Genomic DNA, 25,327 nt, shown 5'->3' with positions numbered 1-25,327 from the left:
GCTTCACGGTTGGGATGGTGTTCTTGGGGTTGTACTCATCCTTCTTCTTCCTCCAAACACGGCGAGTGGAGTTTAGACCAAAAAGCTATATTTTTGTCTCATCAGACCACATGACCTTCTCCCATTCCTCCTCTGGATCATCCAGATGGTCATTGGCAAACTTCAGACGGGCCTGAACATGCGCTGGCTTGAGCAGGGGGACCTTGCGTGCGCTGCAGGATTTTAATCCATGACGGCGTAATGTGTTACTAAAGGTTTTCTTTGAGACTGTGGCCCCAGCTCTCTTCAGGTCATTGACCAGGTCCTGCCGTGTAGTTCTGGGCTGATCCCTCACCTTCCTCATGATCATTGATGCCCTACGAGGTGAGATCTTGCATGGAGCCCCAGACCGAGGGTGATTGACCGTCATCTTGAACTTCTTCCATTTTCTAATAATTGCGCCAACAGTTGTTGCCTTCTCACCAAGCTGCTTGCCTATTGTCCTGTAGCCCATCCCAGCCTTGTGCAGGTCTACAATTTTATCCCTGATGTCCTTACACAGCTCTCTGGTCTTGGCCATTGTGGAGAGGTTGGAGTCTGTTTGATTGAGTGTGTGGACAGGTGTCTTTTATACATGTAACGAGTTCAAACAGGTGCAGTTAATACAGGTAATGAGTGGAGAACAGGAGGGCTTCTTAAAGAAAAACTAACAGGTCTGTGAGAGCCGGAATTCTTACTGGTTGGTAGGTGATCAAAAACGTATGTCATGCAATAAAATGCAAATGAATTACTTAAAAATCATACAATGTAATTTTCTGGATTTTTGTTTTAGATTCCGTCTCTCACAGTTGAAGTGTACCTATGATAAAAATTACAGACCTCTACATGCTTTTGTAAGTAGGAAAACCTGCAAAATCGGCAGTGTATCAAATAATTGTTCTCCCCACTGTACATATCCCAACCAGAAGCCATGGATTACAGGCAACATCCGCACCGAGCTAAAGGCTAGAGCTGCCGCGTTCAAGGAGCGGGACACTAATCCGGACGCTTATAAGAAATCCCGCTATGCCCTCAGACGAACAATCAAACATGCAAAGCGTCAATACAGGACTAAGATTGAATCCTACTACACCGGCTCTGACGCTCGTCGGATGTGGCAGGGCTTGCTAACTGTTACGGACTACAAAGGGAAACCCAGCCGCGAGCTGCCCGGTGACGGGAGCCTACCAGACGAGCTAAATGCCTTTTATGCTCGCTTCGAGGCAAGCAACACTGAAGCATGCATGAGAGCACCAGCTGTTCCGGACGACTGTGTGATCACGCTCTCCGTAGCCAATATGAGCAAAACCTTTAAACAGGTCAACATTCACAAGGCATGGACAGACCAACTGCTCGGCATCTGACCGTAAGGCACTACAGAGAGTAGTGCGTACGGCCCAGTACATCACTAGGGCCAAGCTTCCTGCCACTCAGGACCAATATACTAGGCGGTGTCAGAGGAAAGCCCAAAAAATTGTCAAAGACAGTCACCCAAGTCATAGACTGTTCTCTCTGCTACTGCACGGCAAGCGGTACTGGAGCGCCAAGTCTAGGTCCAAAAAGCTCCTTAACAGCTTCTACCCCCAAGCCATAAGACTGCTGAACAATTAATCAAATGGCCACCTGGACTATTTACATTGACACTGCTGCTACTCGCTGTTTATTATCTATGCATAGTCACTTTACCCCTACCTACATGTACAAATGACCTCGACTAACCTGTACCCCCGCACATTGACTCGGTATCAGTACCCCCTGTATACTGCCTCTTTATTGTTATTTTATTGTGTTACTTTTTATTTAATTTTTTACTTTAGTTTATTTAGTAAATATTTTCTTAACTCTATATCTTGAACTGCATTGTTGGTTAAGGGCTTGTAAGTAAGCATTTCACTGTAAGGTCTACACCTGTTGTATTTGGCGCACGTGACAAACTTCACAGGGTGGTGAAAGTGCACGGTGATGAGCTTGTCCATAATAATCTCATCATGTGGGTAGCCTACCAGCATTGTATCGGTGAACTGTTGGCTAGAGTGCACGTGCCAAGACCAGTGGGCACATTCGCTATATAATGCAAACATTTTATGTGACAAAAGAGTTGAAATTGTCACTTCTGCACAGATATCAAAAATGTTACATGTAAATTACCGCTCCAGCCGCAACTGCTTTATAAATAGCATGTTGTAACATTGGCTGAGAAGACGCCTTGGTCAATCAAGGTTACCTTTACATGGCTAATTACAATAGCAAATGTGGTTAATAATTTGAAGTCTGATTGTAAAAGTATACTTGAAACACATTTAAATGCACTTTGTTTGTAAAGACAATACAGGGATTCTAATTCAAATACCATTTAATTGATCATGCTAGTATATTAATAATACAATGACGTTGATTGGTCAACTACATCAAACTTAAATTTACACTGAATTAGAATTTGAGTATACTTCTAACTTATGAGAAATATACATAACATGTAATTAAGGTGTATTCAAAGTATTTCTGCTTTGCTCTTTATCTAATTTAAAAAAGATATACTTCAGTACAAAAAGTGTCCCAATTTAAATAATTTAAAATGTATTTAATATACTTAAATGCTAATAAAACACTAATAAAGTTGAAATTAAATGCATTACATGTATTTAAAATTGTTCCAATTTAGATAATTTCTAATATGCTAAAGTATATTTATCACAGACATACTTCCATATACTTAAATATATTTATGCAGTATGATTTATATATATACAGTACCAGTCAAATGTTTGGACACACCTACTCCTTCAAGGGTTTATCTTTATTTTTACTATTTTCTACATTGTAGAATAATAGTGAAGACATCAAACTATGAAATAACACAAATGGAATCATGAGGTAACCAAAAAAAGTGTTAAACAAATCAAAATATGTTTTATATTTTAGATTATTCAAAGCAGCCACCCTTTGCCTTGATGACAGCTTTGCACACTCTTGGCAGTCTCTCAACCAGCTTCACCTGGAATGCTTTTCCAACAGTCTTGAAGGAGTTCCCACATATGCTGAGCACTGCTTTTCCTTCACTCTGCGGTCCAACTCATCCCAAACCATCTCAATTGGGTTGAGGTTGGGTGATTGTGGCACTACATCACTCTCCTTCTTGGTCAAATAGCCGTTACACAGCCTGGAGGTGTGTTGGGTCATTGTCCTGTTGAAAAACAAATGATAGTCCCACCAAGCACAAACCAGATGGGATGGCGTATCGCTGCAGAATGCTGTGGTAGCCATGCTGGTTAAGTGTGCCTTGAATTCGAAATAAATCACTGACAGTGTCACCAGCAAAGCACCCCCACACCATCACACCTCTTCCTCCATGCTTCACGGTGGGAACCACACATGCGGAGATCATCCGTTCACCTACTCTGCGTCTCAGAAAGAGACGGCGGTTGCAACCAAAAATCTCCAATTTGGACTCATCAGACCAAAGGACAGATATCCATCGGTCTAATGTCCATTGCTCGTGTTTCTTGGCCCAAGCAAGTCTCTTCTTCTTATTGGTGTCCTTTAGTAGTGGTTTCTTTGCAGGAATTCGACCATGAAGGCCTGATTCACGCAGTCTCCTCTGAACTGTTGATGTTGAGATGTGTCTGTTACTTGAACTCTGTGAAACATTTATTTGGGCTGCAATTTCTGAGGCTGGTAACTCTAATGAACTTATCCCCTGCAGCAGATGTAACGCTGGGTCTTCCTTTCCTGTGGGTGTCCTCATGAGAGCCAGTTTCATCATAGCGCTTGATTGTTTTTGCGAGTGCACTTGGAAAAACTTTCTGGATTGACTGACCTTCATGTCTTAAAGTAATGATGGACTGTCTTTTCTCTTTGCTTATTTGAGCTGTTCTTGCCATAATATGGACTTGGTATTTTACCAAATAGGGCTATCTTCTGTATACCACCCCTACCTTGTCACAACACAACTGATTAGCTCAACCGCATTAAGAAGGAAAGAAATTCCACAAATTAACTTTTAAGAAGGCACACCTGTTAATTGAAATGCATTCCAGGTGACTATATCATGAAGCTGGTTGAAAGAATGCCAATAGTATGCAAAGCTGTCATCAAGGCAAAGGGTGGCTATTTGAAGAATCTCAAATATAAAATATGTTTTGATTTGTTTATCACTTTTTTGGTTACTACATGATTCCATATGTGTTATTTCATAGTTTTGATGTCTTCACTATTATTATACAATGTAGAAAATAGTAAAAATTAAGAAAAACCCTTGAATGAGTAGGTGTTCTAAAACTTTTGACCGGTAGTGTATATATAAAAATCAACACTTGGGAGTAGGCCCAACCTTGCCTGAGACTTGCAAAGTTGCATTGGCTCCCTGAGTCAATGCCTAGGCTTCAGCTTAGCAGGCCTTTCTGTGCCAAGGAGACCTGGGTTCACACCATGTTGGTTACACTAGTCTACAATTAATTCACAGAGGGTCCAACATGGCTAGGATGTACTACTACATGGGGGTGTGGCGTTGCTCTCCTGGTTCACACCTCAGAAACATTTGCATACACTTTGAAAATTAACATGGAAATAGAAAAGAGAAAATGCTAAATTGGGTAGTTGGAAAATGAAAACAGCCACTTTTAATTTCACTTTGTACATTGCATTTACTATTTCTGTTTAGAATTGAGCATTTTCCATTTACCATGTTTATTTAACATTTCTGTTTACCATTTCCAATTTTGTATTAACTATTTTCTATTTTCATTTTAACTTTGCAATTGAATTGTGGAATGAGTCATGCACACTGATATAAAAATATGAACGCATTTATCATTTTCACATTCCTATTTACCATTTAAGCATTTAATTTTCAAAGTGGCACTGAATATCCTCCATACATTTGGCTTGTGAATTAACTAAACAAATTAACTATAAATCTGTCTTTGAGTGTGATCACAACATATCTTTATTTGGAGATCACCATAAATGTATAACAGTAATAAACTGTCACTAACTGTTAGCCTAGTTTTTTTTTTTTTAATGGAATGTCCTACATCGCCCTCTGCTGAAGTGCACATACTGTCATTTGATACACCGTCGACAAGCATGCCATTTTGCACAGGAGATTTGTTTTCCTTCCTCCCATTCGTCGGTAAATATTCCTTGGCAGCCGAATCCATTGCAGCCAGGAAAACGATTCCATCCAATGTCCATGCAATAATCCAATCTCCTAGAGAGGTAATGTCTGCTCTACTGTAGGGTACAAATTAAGTGGAATATACAAATACAGACTATAGACAACACAACTCGCCAACCATATACGTGGACCAAAATGGCTTCTACAATCAGTAAAGGTTGACTTTAGGTAATATTAAGTCTATGAACTCCTAGAGGTAAAGAAGGCATTTTTTTATACAGGTTCTTATGAAATGTCCATGAAAAAGGGATTAGTTACAATCCATGAGTCAAGCTCTGGTTATACCAATTGCTTTACATATTTAAATCTGAGTTTCCTTTTTACAGAGCAGACAGCTTAAACTCAAAGGGGATTGAAGCTTTGGAAAATTGAAGTGACTGTTAAAAGTAGACTTTGAGTGATGTTAGTTTCCAAAACACATTTACTTATCCACGTGTAACACAGGAAAATAGGTCTGAAGCATGACAATGTGCATTTTAATGATTACAATTGTAGTTATGCTGTAGTTATAAAAAAACATTTTAGCACTGTCTCCCCCTATGATGCATTGTATACCATTTGATGCTGTGTTTTGCATCATATGGTGCAAAATGCATCATACAGGAATGATTTCTGTATTTTGAAAGTCACATATCTTGAAAACTTGATTGCTGACATGCAAAACATTTTGGGACTATGTCAACAATGGACTAATGAAACAAATACCAAAATAGTTTTTGGGTAGAGTTTTCCTTTAAGTTGCAGTGGAGCACCTACATTAGCAAAACATTACAAAGGTAGACTTTACACCTTGAGTAAAAATTTGGCCTGAAATTAACCATGACTGATATTTGCACTCCTATCAAGCATATTTTAATTACTGAAAATGTCAAGCAGCCGTACATTTGATCCCAACAGGCTCAACTCCAAATGTGATTCTTTCAGAACACCAAGAATAGCCTTATAAATGTTTAAAACATATTTCTAGCTTAGCTTGTTTTTTATATGGAGTTCTCTGGTTGTCAAACCAATAGCAGTTGTAGTTTCCTAAAGCCTCAACATGTTGCTATAGGAAACTCCAAAACCCAAATCCCAGTATTTTCCAGATACTTTCATTTTCTTATGTTGCCAAGATTAAGAAAGAAAAAACAAGCTTAAGGACTGCTGAAGTGGGATAAATAGAAGGAATTCCTTTCTGGTCATATCTTATACAGCACACAAACACTCCCTCCAGGGATGCATTCCAAGTAAACCTTCATGCAATATCTCTAGCTATGTAAACAAAATCAATGCCATAGTGCTGTACCATACATATCCACTGGGTTTATATTTGGAGACATTCTGTGTACCTCTTTGAGGCTTGTAATAATTACACACTGATGTTTCTACACATGACATGTTCAAAATACATACCAGCGTCAGAGACATGTTGTGTTTCTCAAACCCTGTCATTGGCTCCATTGTGTGGTATCCTCCAAAAACCCTCCAACAGAACGCCTCTCGAGCGGCTCCTCCTCGCTCTGTGGCCAGTTACACCTCAATGTTGTGGGGGTCTACCTGAGTGATCCTGTCAGCAACATATTCTTGTCTCAAAGATGAAGCAATGCAAGTCTTAGTACACATGGCCGGTAGAGTGAAACTCATTAAATCAGTTATGGTTCCTTTGATCGTGCCAACGTTACTTGGATAACTGAGGAAATTATAGAGCTAATACATGCCAACGAGCGCTGACCTTCGGGGATAAGTGCATTTATCAGACTTAAAACTAGGGCTGTGGGGGTCACGAAATTTTGTCAGCCGGTGATTGTCAATCAAATAACTGTCAGTCTCACAGTAATTTACTGTTAATTAACATAAACACATTTAGCATCTCCTGGCTTCCACACACAGCCTACAAGCCACTGATGCAGATCTTTGGAACATCTACATTTAAAAAAGTCGAATAAATCCATGTAATATAGCCTACACCTTCACAATAAATTAATTTTTTACGCAATGAGGCTGACGCAACAGATCAAAACGTTTAGCTTAAAATGTTGATAAATTATTATCAAAAGTGACCACAAATGTGATTATGTATGTAATGTTTTTATTATAAAGGTGCATTTTTATGGTTAAAATGATCTTCACCAAACTTGAAACTCACGCGCTGCTTATGTATGCCAGTTAGGCTCTACACCCGTTGTAAAGGGGATTAATGTGCTTAATTTTAAGAAGTTATTTGGCCACTTTAGTTGTGATACAAACCTTATCAAAACATATAGGCCTATGGGCTAGGCTACATGAGATGTGCGACTATGATTCAAAAAAGTAAAACAAAAAAACAATTGTTTCTTGCCTTAAGCTGGGCATCATTCACAAGTGATAATATATAATTCACAAGTGATAAGCTAATATTGTCACCCATTAGACTATTCTTGATTTAATCTTGTCTTTACATATATATGTGTGTGAAATTTGTTTTGATTTAGAATGGACCATTATCATGCACCTGTCTCGAAACAGGGGCAGGGGAAAAATACATGTAATCTCTGCACTTAAATAGCGAATGGAGGACGCTTTCCCTGTGGTTCATTTTCATGCCAGCCAGGTAGGCTATTCTCCTGTTGTAAAGATAAGCAATGTTCTTGATATTAGGAAAGTTGAGAAATAAATATAGTAGGCCTAGCCTATAGAAAGCTAATGTGATCCTCCACTTTTTCACTCCGTTTTCTCGTGCAATGTCATAGCCTATAGTAATATTGCGCAACATGAGCTCATGGGCTCTCATGAAGTGTTTGATTTGATTTTCGATTACATTTGCATTGATGTCAGAGTGATTAGAGGGAGAGTGCTGAGTACTAGGCAGTTAGCAAGTTTGGTAGGCTACTAATGACATTCAGCAGCATCATGTTTTTGGTGACCCCTTTCGTGGCGCTGACGTCTCATTCGAATGTGTGCCCTATCAACTTTCATTGATACTTTCTGTGCATGCCATGTTGACTATGGGTAACAGGGAATCAGGGTTCGATTCCAGGGAGGAAGCCTAAGAAACAGCTACCACGTCCAAGGAAGGCACCAGGCACATACATTACCCACTCCGACTCGGTAGTGACACTTTCGAGGCCTTGTAATTATTTATTTATTTTTTTAGCAGACGCTCTTATCCAGAGCGACTTACAGTTAGTGCATGCATACATGTTTTTTTGTTTGAACCCAGATCCCTGCCGGCCAAACCCTTCCCTACCTTGGATGACTTGTGCGCCACCCATGGGTCTCCCGGTCGCGGCCGGCTGGGACAGAGCCTGGACTCGAACCAGGATTTCTAGTGGCACAGCTAGCACTGCGATGCAGTGCCTTAGACCACTGCGCCACTCGGGAGTCGGATGATTGGAATGAATACACTTAAATCATTTATTGATGTTTAGAAGTTGCAATTTACAATGGTCAGAAACTTTGGAAAGTGTAAAAATGTGTCTGCCTGTTGTGTATTGTCCGTCGGTGTGGCATAATGTCCAATAGGGTGACGACAAATGAACGAAAAGAAAGGTGTTGTCTTGAACAAAATGTAAAAATAATTGTGAAGCTTGAGGCAGGTAACATCATCATAATACGCAAGTAAGCTAAATGCTTTTTATCTAGGTTTAATAAAATTACTAAAAATTTAATGGGGAGACACTTGGTTATCGTCATTATACAAGTAAATTGTGTTTTTCAATTGAAATTCCAGAATCTGATTACTGATTTAAAGACAGAAGTAACTAATAATGACAAAAAATATGTTCTTGCAAATTATTCAGACCCCTTCCCATTTTCCACATTTTGTTACGTTACAGCCTTATTCTAAAATTGATTCAATTATTTGTTTTCCCTCATCAATCTACACACAATACCCCATAATGACAAAGTGAAAACAGGTTTTTAGAAATGTTTGCAAATGTATTAAAAATAAAAAACAGTAATACCTTATTTACATAAGTATTCAGACCCTTTGCTATGAGACTCTAAATTGAGCTCAGGTGCATCCTGTTTTCATTGATCATCCATGAGATATTTCTACAACTTGATTGGAGTCCACCTGTGGTAAATTCAATTGATTGGAAATGATTTGGAAAGGAACACACCTGTCTATATAAGGTCCCACAGTTGACAGTGCAGGGGTTTTGGAGTTGCTTTAAAAAATGTAGGAACATATACAGTGAGGGAAAAAAGTATTTGATCCCCTGCTGATTTTGTACGTTTGCCCAATGACAAAGACATGATTAGTCTATAATTTTAATGGTAGGTTTTAATGGTGGGACTTGGGGCAGACACACTCCATGGAAACGTAGGCTCCCCTCTCGGGTTTGCTCTCCCTCTTACCCTCCCTCTTCCTCCTCCTCTCCCTCTGTTACCTCCTCTCCCTCCTCTCCCAACTCCTCTCCCTCCTTCTCTCCCTCTTCCTCTCCTCTCCCTCTTCCTCCTCCTCTCCCTCTTCTTCTCTGTTACTCTCCCTCCACTCTCCTCTCCCTGCTCTTCACTCTCCTCCTCCTCTCTCCCTCCACTCTCCTCTCCCTCTTTACTGTCCTCCTCCTCTCTCCCTCCACTCTCGTCTCCCTGCTCTTCACTCTCCTCCTCCTCTCTCCCTCCACTCTCCTCTCCCTGCTCTTCACTCTCCTCCTCCTCTCTCCCTCCACTCTCCTCTCCCTGCTCTTCACTCTCCTCCTCCTCTCTCCCTCTTCTCTCCTCTCCCTCTTTACTGTCCTCTTCCTCTCTCCCGCCACTCTCCTCTCCTTCCATTCCTCCTCACTCCACATCTCTATCCCTCCAATCATCTCTTAACTCATGTTCCTCCCTGCCTTTTGCTGCTGAGCCCTGACTCACCATATCACTTCCCTCTCTTTCACTGACAAAGAGGAACAGAGTAACAGAGGGAGAGGAGCAACAAATAGGAGACAATTGTGGTCAGGAACATATACTCTCTCTCTCTCCCTCTCACACAGTCTCTCTCTCTCTCTCTCTCTCTCTCTCTCTCTCTCTCTCTCTCTCTCTCTCTCTCTCTCTCTCTCTCTCTCTCTCTCTCTCTCTCTCTCTCTCTCTCGCCTCCAATCAACTCTCGCTTTCTTGCCTGACAGACTAACTACAGAGTTCGCCAATGTTAGCTGATTAGTTACGAAGCTGGACTAAACAAGCAACTTGTTAGCTGGCTATGTAAACAAATATCCAACTCAATATCATATGAGCTCTACTGCGAGGGCATCTACCCTAACACAACAGCTAAGCTGTCAAATAATAGGAAAACGAGGCAATGTATAGCCTATGAATATCTGCACCTAGCAAACATGACAAACCATAACCTAAGCCCAACAGATAAACACAAACTACTCCAACCTTCATTTTGGTGGCTAGTTAGCTGATCGTCTGTATGGCTAGCTAGTGAAAGTGACAGCTGAGGTTGATGCTTTGTGAGCACTACACACAACTTTTCTTGCCTGACAGACTAACTGGCTAGCTAGCTAGCTATAGCAAGCAGCTTGGGCCGTTTCTATATGATTTACATCGGTAGAAACAAGACAAAACAACCAACTAGTTAGCTGTATCACCAACCAACATATATACAGCCTCTTTCACAGTGAAAAGTCGTGTCCGCTTCGGCGCCGTCATTTTGAGTAATTAAGTGATTTTCTTTTTTTTAAAGTCAAATGACAGCATACCCTGTTTCCGGTTTCTGGTTTCTGACAACAGCCCTGCAAATACTACGACAAGTTGTTTGCAAGTTAATTTTGCTATATTGACACAGACATTATTGTTTGAAAAACAAGGCCGTTCGCGGTCGCTATAGTATTTTTTAAAAAGCCCACTGACGGCTGCTATGGGTTCTAAAGAGTTAAACTGTATACATTAAAAAAATGTATCAAAGTTGGCCACATAACATTTTGAATGTTTATTGCAAGTATATGTTTTTTTACTTACATTTTTGAATAAATGATTTGTTCACTTTTGTTTTGGCCATGATGTCAACTACTATCAAAATCTCAATCTATCAACCCTTCAGAGTTGACCTTACAGATTGACTTGACAATATGCACACCTATATAGAACCTTTTCGTTCTTTGGTTAAATTGTAAGAACCCTTTTCAGAAAAAGGGACTAGCTATGTTGCCGCTGAACCCAAATATCATTGCTACTGATGTCAGCAACTGCATGTAAGTTGGTCTTCTACATCATAATAAATATATGTCTGCATAGCATTTTTCCTTCATTCTTGCAGGCATAAGATTGACTCAAGTTTATGCTCCTTTTTTCTTCTTCTCAGGAACCAGCCAGGCAATAACCCATACAGTCCTTTTCCATAAAGAAGGCATGAACCCTGTGAAGGCATCCAGAGTTACCAAGATTGACATGGGCCTTCATTCAAACAAAGTGCCTCCCTGCCCACCAGTGCATATTTCCAAACAATGTTTGCAATATCTAAACTGTTTGTTTGAGTGTGACTATAATGACAATAAAATCTCAAAACTATGTTGGTATTATTTTGTGCATTATTTCATTATTTATTATATAATTTTCTTATTAATATTACTATTATATTAGTAGTAGCCATAATTCATAAATGGCGGTTCAGTGAAGAAGAACCATACCAAAGAGTGCATATATCACTTTTAGAGGTTCCATATATGAAGCAATCAATAGAACCCTTTTTGATTCTATATGGAACTATTTTTCTAAAAGTGAGCCATTCTGCCAACCAATGGCTCCAAATTCCTCAATTTATGATAACCATCAGTTGACTTGGTACTGCACACACTTACAAACATAAAATCCAACATACATAGGGTACATACAATGTCCTGAACTGAACATGCTAACATTTACATTACATTTTTGTCATTTAGCAGACGCTGCTATTGAGAACGACTTACAGTGAGTGCAATCATCTTAAGATAGCTAGGTGAGACAACCACACACGGTGAGTGTCTGACACACTTAAACTCAATTTGATCTCACTGTTGGTAAGGTAATGCTTTCCCTTTGAGTACTAATCCTGTTTACCTTAAAGATTATGTCTCTGTCATAGCTCCCAGTCCTGAGACCAGCTTTATCAGTACTGAACCTTGACTATTCATGTGCATTTGCAGGCCAAGTAGCTTGTGCCACTTTGCAGATTATGAGTGCTTTAACCTGGGTCTTAGAACTTCTGTGCCCTGCATCTTTTTAAAATCAACTACTTATTCTCTTGAATATTTCTTTAAAACCTTAAAAAATATTTGCAGATGTTTTGTGTGGACTTGAGATCAGGTCTTGGTTATTTCCATAATTCTAAGAGCGATTTACTGTTTTATTAATCACAGATTCCAACACATCTCAACCATTCAAAACAACATTTGATTTTAACTCCGACAAACTATTTCTATCACCAACATTATTCAATATTGCATTTGCTGGGACTTCCTCTAAACCTTGACACTCCTTTGTGCATATGCAGTGATCTTTCACCACTTCTGTGGCTATCTGTGGGAAATCTGGGCCAAATGTTCTCTGGTTCTTATGCATAAAATTCATTACATGGCCTTAGGAGGGGATGTCTAATCTGTCCCTACTTGAATTAACTGATCTCTATCTAACAGCTATTTAAGTATTGTCAAAAATAAGACTGCTATATGATTTAAGATTTACAATGGATGGTGGGGGTTGGGACTATATTGAAATCCAAGAAAAGCATGACTGGGTCGTGAAGGCCAGTTAAAAAAAAAAAACTATTTTATACATTGTAGAATAATAGTGAAGACATCAAAACTATGAAATAACACATATGGAGTCATGTAGTAACCAAAAAAGTGTTAAACAAATCAAAATATATTTTATATTTGAGATTCTTCAAATAGCCACCCTTTGCCTTGATGACAGCTTTGCACACTCTTGGCATTCTCTCAACCAGCTTCATGAGGAATGCTTTTCCAACAGTCTTGAAGGAGTTCCCATATATGCTGAGCACTTGTTGGCTGCTTTTCCTTCACTCTACGTCCAACTCATCCCAAACCATCTCAATTGGGTTGAGGTCGGGTGATTGTGGAGGCCAGGTCATCTGATGCAGCACTCCATCACTCTCCTCGGTCAAATAGCCCTTACACAGCCTGGAGGTGTGTTTTGGGTCATTGTCCTGTTGAAAAACAAATTAGAATCCCACTAAGCGCAAACCAAATGGGATGGCATATCTCTGCAGAATGCTGTGGTAGCCATTCTGGTTAAGTGTGCCTTGAATTCTAAATAAATCACAGACAGTGTCACCAGCAAAACACCCCCACACCATCACACCTCCTCCTCCATGCTTCATGGTGGGAAGCACACATGCAGAGATCATCCGTTCACCTACTCTGCGTCTCACAAAGACACGACGGTTGGAACCAAAAATCTCCAATTTGGACTCATCAGACCAAAGGACAGATTTCCACTGGACTAATGTCCATTGCTCGTGTTTCTTGGCCCAAGCAAGTCCTTTAGTAGTGGTTTCTTTGCAGCAATTCAACCATGAAGGCCTGATTCACGCAGTCTCCTCTGAACAGTTGATGTTGAGATGTGTCTGTTACTTGAACTCTGTGAAACATTTATTTGGGCTGCAATTTCTGAGGTGCAGTTAACTCTATTGAACTTATCCTCTGCAGCAGAGGTAACTCTGGGTCTTCCTTTCCTGTGGCGGTCCTCATGAGAGCCAGTTTCATCGTAGCGCTTGATGGTTTTTGCGACTGCACTTGAAGAAACTTTCAAAGTTCTTGAAATGTTCCGGATTGACTGACCTTCATGTCTTAAAGTAATGATGGACTGTCATTTCTCTTTGCTTATTTGAGCTGTTCTTGCCATAATATGGACTTGGTCTTTTACCAAATAGGGCTATCTTCTGTATACCACTCCTACCTTGTCACAACACAACAGATTGGCTCAAACGCATTAAGGAAAGAAATTCCACAAATTAACTTTTAACAAGGCACACCTGTTAATTGAAATACATTCCAGGTGACTACCTCATGAAGGTAGAGAGAATGCCAAGAGTGTTTAAAGCTGTCATCAAGGCAAAGGGTGGCTACTTTGAAGAATCTCAAATATAAAATATATTTTGATTTGTTTAACAGTTTTTTCGTTACTACATGATTCCATATGTGTTATCTCATTGTTTTGATGTCTTCACTATTATTCTACAATGTAGAAAATAGTAAAAATAAAGAAAAACCCTTGAATGAGTAGGTGTGTCCAAACCTTTGACTGGTACTGTACCTAAACTCTGTCAGTGAGGAATATAACCCCTCCTGGAGGTCTGCATCATATCTCTTCACAGTGTTACTGTGACAACTACCTTTTTGAAGGTATAGTATTGTATGTCCCTCTCAGGATATGAATAAGTAATAACCACGATAAGACATCTTTACTATTAATTCACAGTTCATGATCGACATACTGATGGTACACTGTGATGAAAAATAATCAGTTAAGAGATCAGATCAATTATCTGTGTTTTATTTAAGACACATACAGTACCTTTGTGCAACATAACGTGACATAGGACATTTTATGTACACTTCTTCTACTTTCATTCCTACACCTGCTTCTATTTTCAGATGGCCTGGCATCTGCTATGAAATCCCTGGGTACTCCACAGAGTTAGAGCAGTTCTCAGGAGATTAATGTCCACGTCCAGACACTTACCTGTCAGCCAACCTGATAAGATTATTCCAATGTGTGGCTGGCTGGAATGCACTTACTCTACTTTGGTGTCATGCCTCGTCTTGGAAATGTCATCTGCCATGTGGTACACAGAACTTTCTGTATCATTTGCTGTCCTAAATATCATATTTGAAATGTTACCTGGCACATTATGAAGTACATCCTGTGTGTGAGTTGATGAATTTGTCGCTTGTAAAGTTGACATGTACAATATATCCAATATAAATAAATACAATATCAGAAATCAGCATTCCAATATCATGCATTCGACATAACTTTGTTTGTCAGGAGGAAACAACTAGACAAATATTTTGCTTGATTCAAAACGGTTCCGTGGATTTCCTTTGTCACCCGCTATTCCTATTACTGAATGTTTACCATTCTAATTGCCTGTTGCAAGTTAATTTGTTTTCTAAGAAAGTTGTTATAATTGGAAATAATTATGAGAGCCTTCAATCATATGCTAGCAGTGTACAGTGTTCAACAGAGCTCATACAGGGGACCTGACCTCTGAAAACATGAACATTTCAAAGGTAATCTAAAAGTATCTGAAAAATAATCTATATAATTTCTGTATTCATGAGAGGTTAACCTTGAGCTATTGGTAATTAACAATCAGTATGCACAAGGCTTTGAATGGATTGTCTCCAGGCAACCATATAGATTGGAAGCATGAGATTTGTTTCATGTGGGGAAGGTACATCCACACAATACACATACATTCAGCAGTATTGAGCTGCTTACAAATACCACCGTGGGTTAGCATGAAGGGAGCAATTATTTTCTCTTGATACTTCTCAATGTTTTGACATCAGTGCATCTGATAATAGGGCAATATTAGCAAGAACATGAAGGTAGTTATTCCCAGGCAATATGTTCTTGTCTAACCCAAGTAAGGTTCATTGATATTCTCGATAGAATTAGCACAGTTAACCCTAAAGTCCCCTAAACCATTATGTAATCATGATGTGTTAGGCTCTGGAAAGCACTGGACAATGTTTGTGGGTGCAACTGCCACTTTTCATTAGTAGGGTCAGTGTTCACTGCCAGTTGCAGTGCATCAAATCAAAATCAGGTAATTCAATTCTGATTAAAACAATCTAAATTGCATGCATGGACTGACACGACAGGAATTGGATTTGTTAATTTTATGCTAAGCAAGAACCAAAGTATTCAGTTAAATGTTGATTGTGTTCAAAAATAAAACCTTGGCAAGGGAAAGCACAGCAGCCATGCTGTCAGTGTTGTGAGCTACCTGTTCATGGTAACTGAATGGTAACTATTAATGCAGAGGGGTGTCACACTGACTCCTGTGAATGATGGCTGTCATTCTCCCTGGCACTTTCAAAAGGGTACACACACCTGAAATGAAACACATTTAAAATAGACATTTCAATTTGAAATGTTTTATTCATTCTCAATTACATCTCACAGAGATATCTTTTGTTTGTTAATACAATAGTATTAAAACAGTTATGCAACACCTATCAAGCACAACTCAGCCACAACTTGAAATATATTGATTACGAACCATGGAGAAAGAGTTGAATTAATCGAAAATGTTTGAGAAAATCTTCCCCAGGTACTGTTTCAATACACATTAACATGTTTTTCTGTATAGTTCTGCATATTGAGCCAAGATGTCTGTGATGGTCATATTGACCATGATGATACTGTTAAATGTTGACGATAGCATATGTGAAACCTCAAGAATGTCCATATACCACAGAACTGGGATAGTTTTTCACAGAATCTGCTGAATGTTGATGGCCACCAGACAGATCATACTGTCATTGTGCTTCATTAAGGAATTAAAGGACAACCTCCTAGTGAACCATGGTCGTTTCAACAGTTGACTCATTCTTACAGAACATTTACAATAACAAACAAACAGGTCACACAAAACACAGGGATGAGGCACACATAGGCAAGGTACTGTATCTCTACCATTAGAAAAGGACATCATGTTATTCTAAAGAGAAGCTTGACATGGCCATGGGGAACTAAACATTTTGATATGTAATTACTGAGGGACATAACCAACATCATTAAGGGGCACGTTTGTGCCTTCATTTGATTACTTTCATATTTCTGCCATTTATAAATATCTCATGTGGATTGTTCTAAGGTTTGACAATCTTCTCATATGTAAAAGCCTATCTTTTCGGCATAAAATCTAGACATAAAACACTCAAAAGCTTAGTTGACAAATTAATACAAAAATGCATACAATAAGGCAATGCAGCTGCGTTGAATAGTCTAAATAGTTAGCTGTTGATTTCACATTCTTGAGAAGTGAAAAGTACACCTAAAACACATCCTTTGTTGAGTACTTGACTCTGAAAGTTAGAGTTCATTAAAGGCATTACATGTTTAAGTCTTATAAAGTTAACCTTGAAAGTATAAAAAACATAACTGCACAAATCTTGCTTGGAGCTGAGCTGAAATGGCCCTTTGAGTTAAGACCTGAAAAAGACAAACACTCATCAACAAACATACAGTACCTGGGTGATTCATTGTTATGAAATAATTTAGTTGAAGGCACTCTGGAAACCTTGAATCTATTGTACCAAAAGTTAATCCTGTGAATGGTGAAAGCCAAAAACAGTGATCTCTTACCAGACATCTTTGGGATCCTTATGGGGCCACTGCTGCTGCCATCCCCTCCACCACTCAAGGCTTTGATCTCAATGAGGTAGTCCTCACCAGAGGGGACCTGCAGCTCCATGCTGGTCCTGTTGGTCTCCACAACGCTGGTCTTCCCAAGCCAGTTCTGACGGTACAGCACCTAGAGACGGGAGAGGGAATATCATGGTGAGTATCTGATATCAATAATACTAATTTAAGTGACCCAGTAGTTTGACATACAGTGGGGAAAAAAAGTATTTAGTCAGCCACCAATTGTGCAAGTTCTCCCACTTAAAAAGATGAGAGAGGCCTGTAATTTTCATCATAGGTACACGTCAACTATGACAGACAAATTGAGATTTTTTTTCTCCAGAAAATCACATTGTAGGATTTTTAATGAATTTATTTGCAAATTATGGTGGAAAATAAGTATTTGGTCACCTACAAACAAGCAAGATTTCTGGCTCTCACAGACCTGTAACTTCTTCTTTAAGAGGCTCCTCTGTCCTCCACTCGTTACCTGTATTAATGGCACCTGTTTGAACTTGTTATCAGTATAAAAGACACCTGTCCACAACCTCAAACAGTCACACTCCAAACTCCACTATGGCCAAGACCAAAGAGCTGTCAAAGGACACCAGAAACAAAATTGTAGACCTGCACCAGGCTGGGAAGACTGAATCTGCAATAGGTAAGCAGCTTGGTTTGAAGAAATCAACTGTGGGAGCAATTATTAGGAAATGGAAGACATACAAGACCACTGATAATCTCCCTCGATCTGGGGCTCCAAGCAAGATCTCACCCCATGGGGTCAAAATGATCACAAGAACGGTGAGCAAAAATCCCAGAACCACACGGGGGGACCTAGTGAATGACCTGCAGAGAGCTGGGACCAAATTAACAAAGCCTACCATCAGTAACACACTACGCCGCCAGGGACTCAAATCCTGCAGTGCCAGACGTGTCCCCCTGCTTAAGCCAGTACATGTCCAGGCCAGTCTGAAGTTTGCTAGAGTGCATTTGGATGATCCAGAAGAGGATTGGGAGAATGTCATATGGTCAGATGAAACCAAAATATAACTTTTTGGTAAAAACTCAACTCGTCGTGTTTGGAGGACAAAGACATCTGAGTTGCATCCAAAGAACACCATACCTACTGTGAAGCATGGGGGTGGAAACATCATGCTTTGGGGCTGTTTTTCTGCAAAGGGACCAGGACGACTGATCCGTGTAAAGGAAAGAATGAATGGGGCCATGTATCGTGAGATTTTGAGTGAAAACCTCCTTCCATCAGCAAGGGCATTGAAGATGAAACATGGCTGGGTCTTTCAGCATGACAATGATCCCAAACACACCGCCCGGGCAACGAAGGAGTGGCTTCGTAAGAAGCATTTCAAGGTCCTGGAGTGGCCTAGCCAGTCTCCAGATCTCAACCCCATAGAAAATCTTTGGAGGGAGTTGAAAGTCCGTGTTGCCCAGCGACAGCCCCAAAACATCACTGCTCTAGAGGAGATCTGCATGGAGGAATGGGCCAAAATACCAGCAACAGTGTGTGAAAACCTTGTGAAGACTTACAGAAAACGTTTGACCTGTGTCATTGCCAACAAAGGGTATATAACAAAGTATTGAGAAACTTTTGTTATTGACCAAATACTTATTTTCCACCATAATTTGCAAATAAATTCATTAAAAATCCTACAATGTGATTTTCTGGATTTCTTTTTCTCATTTTGTCTGTCATAGTTGATGTGTACCTATGATGAAAACTACAGGCCTCTCTCATCTTTTTAAGTGGGAGAACTTGCACAATTGGTGGCTGACTAAATACTTTTTTTCCCCACTGTAAATGAGAAATTAGTGGTTTATGGATAATGACACTGTACTGTTTTTTATTTTAGGAAAGAGAAGCTGCTTCTCAGAGACTGACAAACTCTTCAGAAAAAAATATAAAAGTATTTTCTGGTGTAGCCAAATAGTCTTAAGAAATTGTATTTGTATTTCTCTGCAGACCCTTTCCAGAGGATGACATGAATTGCAAATTATAGTGCGAGGTGCTAGTGTGGCCCCTGTGGCGCTCCATGGAGGCTAGTGTCTGAGTGTGGAGCTTCACAGGCACCCAGCTGCTTCCTCGCCTTCTCTTTCATATCTCTGAGCCACATCAGATCAATAAATTAGCAAAAGGCGCTCAGTTGTAAATTAATACTTTAAAAGAAACCAGCACCTTTTCTGAGTCATAATCCTCTGCTGAATGCTCCCAGAGTTCAGATACCCAGGATGACATGAAACGCTTCCTGTTACGCATGTTCAAACACTTTTTACTACTGATCATTCAGAGTTCAGAGGGATCAAAAGGCAGGGAAGAATGTATCATCAGGGTGTTCTGCCATTAGGGACGCCATTAGGGAAAGTGTTGCCTCAACAACTATCCACAAGGACACATTTTGTGTTTCCATATCAAAACATTGCAGACGTTCAATCAAACCTACTCAGTGGAAACCCAGCACAATGGAGAAACAGGTTTGTTTTGTGTCATATCACCAGGAACAGTCTTTAAAATGTTGTATGGACCATCCATACGTGACACTGGAAAGGTTTATATTTCTATTGTGATCAGGGAGTCATTAATAGATAAGACAGCTGTAGAGGTAAGCCAAGAAACTGCATTTGTTTCCTAGTTTTCAAAGATTCTGCTATTACACTGACAACACTCACCTTATATCCTGTCACCTCAGACTCATTTCCCATTGCCTTGACATGCTCCCAATTCAAAAAGATCTTGGAGTTTGTCAAGTTCCACTCAATATTCCCTGGAGGTTGACTTGGTGCTGAAAGATATGCAATCATATAGCCACACAAATTAATCATGCACAATTCCGTCAATAGCTGAAATGACTTCGAAATGACTTTCTCACTTTAAACATCCCCTTAATCACTGCTGTATGAAGGAACTCCCCACTGGGCACACACTGGTTGAATCAACGTTGTTTCCAAGTAGGGCTGGGCGATATGGACAAAATATCATATCACGGTATGAAAAAGAAAATGTACGGTATTTGACAGTATTTTATGTATTTGAATAATAAAAGTTCTAAATTTGCTTTATGAGTAGTGCGTGACCCTAGGGTGGCAACACATACATTCTAAGTGATTTCAATGGGTCTTTCTCCATTTTGATTGTTTTATACTGTTCAATTAAACTTCAACCAAAAATACTTTTCAGCATTTTCATTAATTTCTGCATTTCCTGCACTAATTTGAGATCATTGTCACACTGCCACGTAGGGATGCATGATATGGGCACAATATAGGTCTTATTTTTAACCAAATGTTGCAATTGCGATTTTACTTGCGATTTAGTGCAAAACAACTTGGGTGAACTGTTGGAATCATGGAAATAGAATGATTATTCTAATTCTATAGGCACAGTGTTGTTTGACATGACAATTAATGAAAATGCCAGGGAGGAGTTATTGTGACAGGGTAGGAACCAAAGTGTTGATAATGTGTTTCCTAGGGGACCCTGTAATCTTTGGCTACATTGAATGTTTTCTCTTAGCTACTTCATGTAGCTAACATTTTCATGCTTCACGTATTCCTCTTTGATTTAGAAGATACTGTTACACAAACAACATGCTGATTTAGGTCTACACCATCACTGTTATTATCAGGCTGTATAGCTAATTACGTTTGCTCTGACTCAGTACATTTATTAGCTAGCTAGCTAGCCAGATAACTAGCAATTAGCATTAGCAGCTAACAAGATTTAGGCCCAACTTGCTAAGAAAATACAAACTAGCTGTTTGCAGATGTAAGAAACACAAACTAATAGTGTTATTATAGAATGCTAGTGGATTTATATTAAGAAGCAAAGTGAAAACTGCATTGTTATCATCAACATTGTTGCATATGCTGCATTGACCATGCAGACTGAACGCAAGTGTCTCGTGGTCGAGGAACAACATTTGTGCTCCTTGAGTGACGGGGTGGGCTAGGAAAGCGGCATGGAGAGAGAGAGCGGAGAGAGATGACTCAAGTAGCGAAGTAAACTATAAAAATGGACGTTACACGCGGCTTATCACATTTAACAAACCAAACATTCAAATACCGTTATAGAAGGTAAAGTAAAAACCAAAACCGGTCCGTGCATCAATATCGGTATATTGTAAAATACGGTATACCGCCCAGCCCTATTTCCACGTAATTTCAATGAAATTACATTGAACCAACGTGGAATAGATGTTGAATTGACGTCTGTGCCCAGTGGTTCTCGACTAGAAGATAACAAAAGGAGGAGAGCTGATTGCTTTGTGATAGAGTTAGTAGTTGAATAATTGAGTCTAACTCTGATAAGCTCATAAACACGCCTCCTCTCCCTGAGTAGTCAAGGCGAACAGCATCTTATCACCGATTTTTTAATTTATTAAAGAGCCCCAGAAGTGACTCTTCTTATCAACTGTACGCAATAATTTGCTATGTGTTGTCTTAAGAATTTAACATTATCTATGTTGATCTTGCCATCCCACATTGTCACACCTCTGAGAAGCAGAGGTTACATCATGTAGGTCTGATATCTGATTGGAGGTTAACTTTACAGTAATACTATTGGTCAACAACTCAGGTTTTGAATCCAAAAAACTCAGATGCTTATAAAATACTAAGATTCATTGTTCTTTCTCTTATTTGTTCCTGACCTGCTGTTGTGAGATACTCTTTCTTTCTTTCTCTCTCCACCTCATGGACTTTTGGGGCATGGCCTTTCAGGCTATGGTTTCTCTCTCTCTCTCTGATCATGCTTAGAATAATGCCTTGTAATGCTTGTTAATGCCTTGTAACTTAAGCTTTATGCCTTGTATATGAATCCATTCATTTTACAAAGTAGTTAAATAAACTTGTATTTAGAATCCATTCTCAGACATTTCTTCATTGCCTATTACTGTAACTCAACCATAGTCTCTTGCATATTGCTAATTATCTTTATGGAGTCAGATAAACATTTTAATAGGATAATTGCTTAGTCTTATTACGAGTCGCATATGATGTACTTACAATATACACATATAGAAAATTACTGCCCACTACACTGCTAATTCACGTTTGTAGGTATGACATAAGCCAATTCCATTCGTTAGTCTTGCAGTTAACATGCAGTCAAGACTTTACCCAGAGGATTATTTTTTGTCTCAGCAGTGCTGTTGATGTAAAGTATTCACAGAGGCTCTAAAGTCATTGAAGTTGTAGTGTATACTGCTGCATTCCACCACAATTCCATTAATATAAACCTCTACTGGATATGCAGGCTTCATACACGTGAAAGCAGACTTGTAAAGAGAAAAACGCTCAAATTGCATGTGACAGCTGTCCCATCTCAGAGAATACTCACGTGGTTTCTTGGTGGTGACGTTGACTGCGGGGCTAGAAGGACCTGCTCCAGCGCTGTTCTGGGCCCTGACTGAGATCAGATACACAGTACTGCTCTTGAGCCCGGAGAGAAGAGCTGCAGTGTCTGTGACCCTCACCATCTCAGCATCACTCTCCTGCATCCCCTCCTCCCAACAAAGGACCTGGAACCAAAGACATTAAGGTTATTCCAGACCTCCCGACAGCATTAGAGACACTTCCAGCACCGTTGTTTGATGATTTAATTCTGGACCTGATAACCAGGGGCTGTGAGTGACCTTACAGGTTCACAATGGAGGTCAAGCAACCTGGGCCTTCTCTACAGCCAGACAGTCTTGGGCTATACTAAGGGGAAAATGGGTTAGATTAGAGACAGTGTTAGTTGTGGAGGAAATTGATATATGATGTTCACACTTGTGAGGGGTGATTTATAGAACACTACTCAGGCAGAGTAGCAGCCAGGGTATTAGGCTCCTTGGGAGACTGGAACAGCTGTGGACAGACCTCTTCACTCTCTAGATTAGATGGTGAGAAATATACCTTTGTATCCCAAGGTATTTTTCGGTGTAGGGGAACTTCACGTTTTTGCCATTGGCAGTTCTATTTAAATGCATGCCAACCTATTGCTGAGTCAATCATCGTGAGGATAATACTGTATCTATCATGCTGTTTTCTGCTCTGTACCAGCATCATGATTCTTGGGATATTTTTCATACCTCATATCCAATGATCTTCCAACTGCTGGCTGTCTGGGTGATGGGTTCCCAATACACCTCGATTTCAGAGGCTGACAGAGTCCGGGTCCACACTCTGGACGGGGGTTCAGAGGGCTCTAAGCATTACAAATTTAGACCAAGGACATTATCAAGAATGTTAAACATTAAAGTCAAACTAACCCAAAGCTTCCATTTCATCAGCAACTTGAGAAATAGTCAAAATAACTAACCTTCCTCTGCAGAATACACTACAACCACATGGCTAGATGGGCCTTCTCCTTTGTTGTTGTAGACTCCAACTTTCACCTCAAATTGGGAGAGGGGTGGGATGCTGTCGTTCCTGAAGGTGTATCTTGATGCATCAGGTGAAGCCAGCACAGTCTGCTTCCACGTGCTTGTACCAAGAGGACGAAAAGCCACAACATATCCAAATTCTTCTCCACTCTGTAGCTCCTCTGGTATCGGCTATGAGACAGAGACAATTTGACAGCATAAATTGTAGTAATTCTTATCCCTTCCCATTGGTTGAACTGAATATCAAATTACTACCTCAACTGGAAGTGTCAAATTCGGAACAGTGAAATACCACAACACCAACATGATAATACATTATATCCAAAAGGTATACACAGTATATACACATTCTGCATGATAAGTCAATTCCCTTTAAGAGAGCCACAGATACACCCATTCTGAGACTTCGTCCTAGATTTATGCACAAACAATTTCCATCATCTCCGCATCTGCATTTTCATTTACACACCAGGGGAGCTGTTTGGAAGAGGCAAATAGCTAGGCAAGACAGCTCTTCTTTTAATTAAAACCCATTTAATTGAAGTCGCATCGCCGTAGAGAATTCTGTCAAAACCCCATTCATGTCAGAAGAGTGATTTGAACTGAACATATTTGGAGGTATTTTATTTTGTAATTGTCTTTGACATAAACTCAGCAAAAAAAGAAACGTCCTCTCACTGTCAACTGCGTTTATTTTCAGCAAACTTAACATGTGTAAATATTTGCATGAACATAAGATTCAACAACTGAGACATAAACTGAACAGGTTCCACTGAATATGTGTCCCTGAACAAAGGGGGGGTCAAAATCAAAAGTAACAGTCAGTATCTGGTGTGGCCACCAGCTGCATTAAGTACTGCAGTGTGTCTCCTCCTCATGGACTGCACCAGATTTGCCAGTTCTTGCTGTGAGATGTTACCCCACTCTTCCACCAAGGCACCTGCAAGTTCCCAGACATTTCTGGGGGGAATGGCCCTAGCCCTCACCCTCTGATCCAACAGGTCCCAGATGTGCTCAAAGGATTGAGATCCGGGCTCTTCGCTGGCCATGGCAGAACACTGACATTCCTGTATTGCAGGAAATCACACACAGAACGAGCAGAATGGCTGGTGGCATTGTCATGCTGGAGGGTCATGTCAGGATGAGCCTGCAGGAAGGGTACCACATGAGGTAGGAGGTAACGCACAGCATTGAGATTGCCTGCAATGACAACAAGCTCCGTCCGATGATGCTGTGACACACCGCCCCAGACCATGACGGACCCTCCACCTCCAAATCGATCCCGCTCCAGTGTACAGGCCTCAGTGTAACTGTCACGCCCTGACTCTGGGGACTCTTATTTGTTGAGTCAGGGTGTGATTTTCTATGTGGTGTAGATCTATGTTTATAGTCTAGTATGTCTAGATCTATGTTGGCCGGTGTGGTTCCCAATCAGAGGCAGCTG

General features: G+C 40.0%; 1 protein-coding gene across 1 annotated transcript in view; it reads right to left on the bottom strand.

Annotated features, from left to right (window-relative positions):
- Window positions 1-16,238: 16,238 nt before the first annotated feature.
- LOC121578285 (contactin-4) overlaps window positions 16,239-25,327 on the bottom strand; it is an 89,294-nt gene continuing 80,205 nt past the window's right edge. Inside the window, exons 18-23 of the mRNA XM_041892553.2 lie at window positions 23,820-24,054; window positions 23,590-23,705; window positions 22,857-23,037; window positions 20,189-20,301; window positions 17,468-17,636; window positions 16,239-17,314 (exon numbers count right to left, since the gene is read on the bottom strand). Of these exons, the coding sequence (XP_041748487.1) occupies window positions 17,229-17,314; window positions 17,468-17,636; window positions 20,189-20,301; window positions 22,857-23,037; window positions 23,590-23,705; window positions 23,820-24,054 (900 nt within the window). The 3' untranslated portion in view covers window positions 16,239-17,228. The remainder of the gene's footprint in view (window positions 17,315-17,467; window positions 17,637-20,188; window positions 20,302-22,856; window positions 23,038-23,589; window positions 23,706-23,819; window positions 24,055-25,327) is intronic.

This window comes from Coregonus clupeaformis, chromosome 12 (assembly GCF_020615455.1).
Source record: "Coregonus clupeaformis isolate EN_2021a chromosome 12, ASM2061545v1, whole genome shotgun sequence".
Classification (NCBI taxonomy): Eukaryota; Metazoa; Chordata; class Actinopteri; order Salmoniformes; family Salmonidae; genus Coregonus; species Coregonus clupeaformis.
Note: the sequence above shows the minus strand (reverse complement) of the source record. Positions and strands in the feature narration are given on the sequence as shown.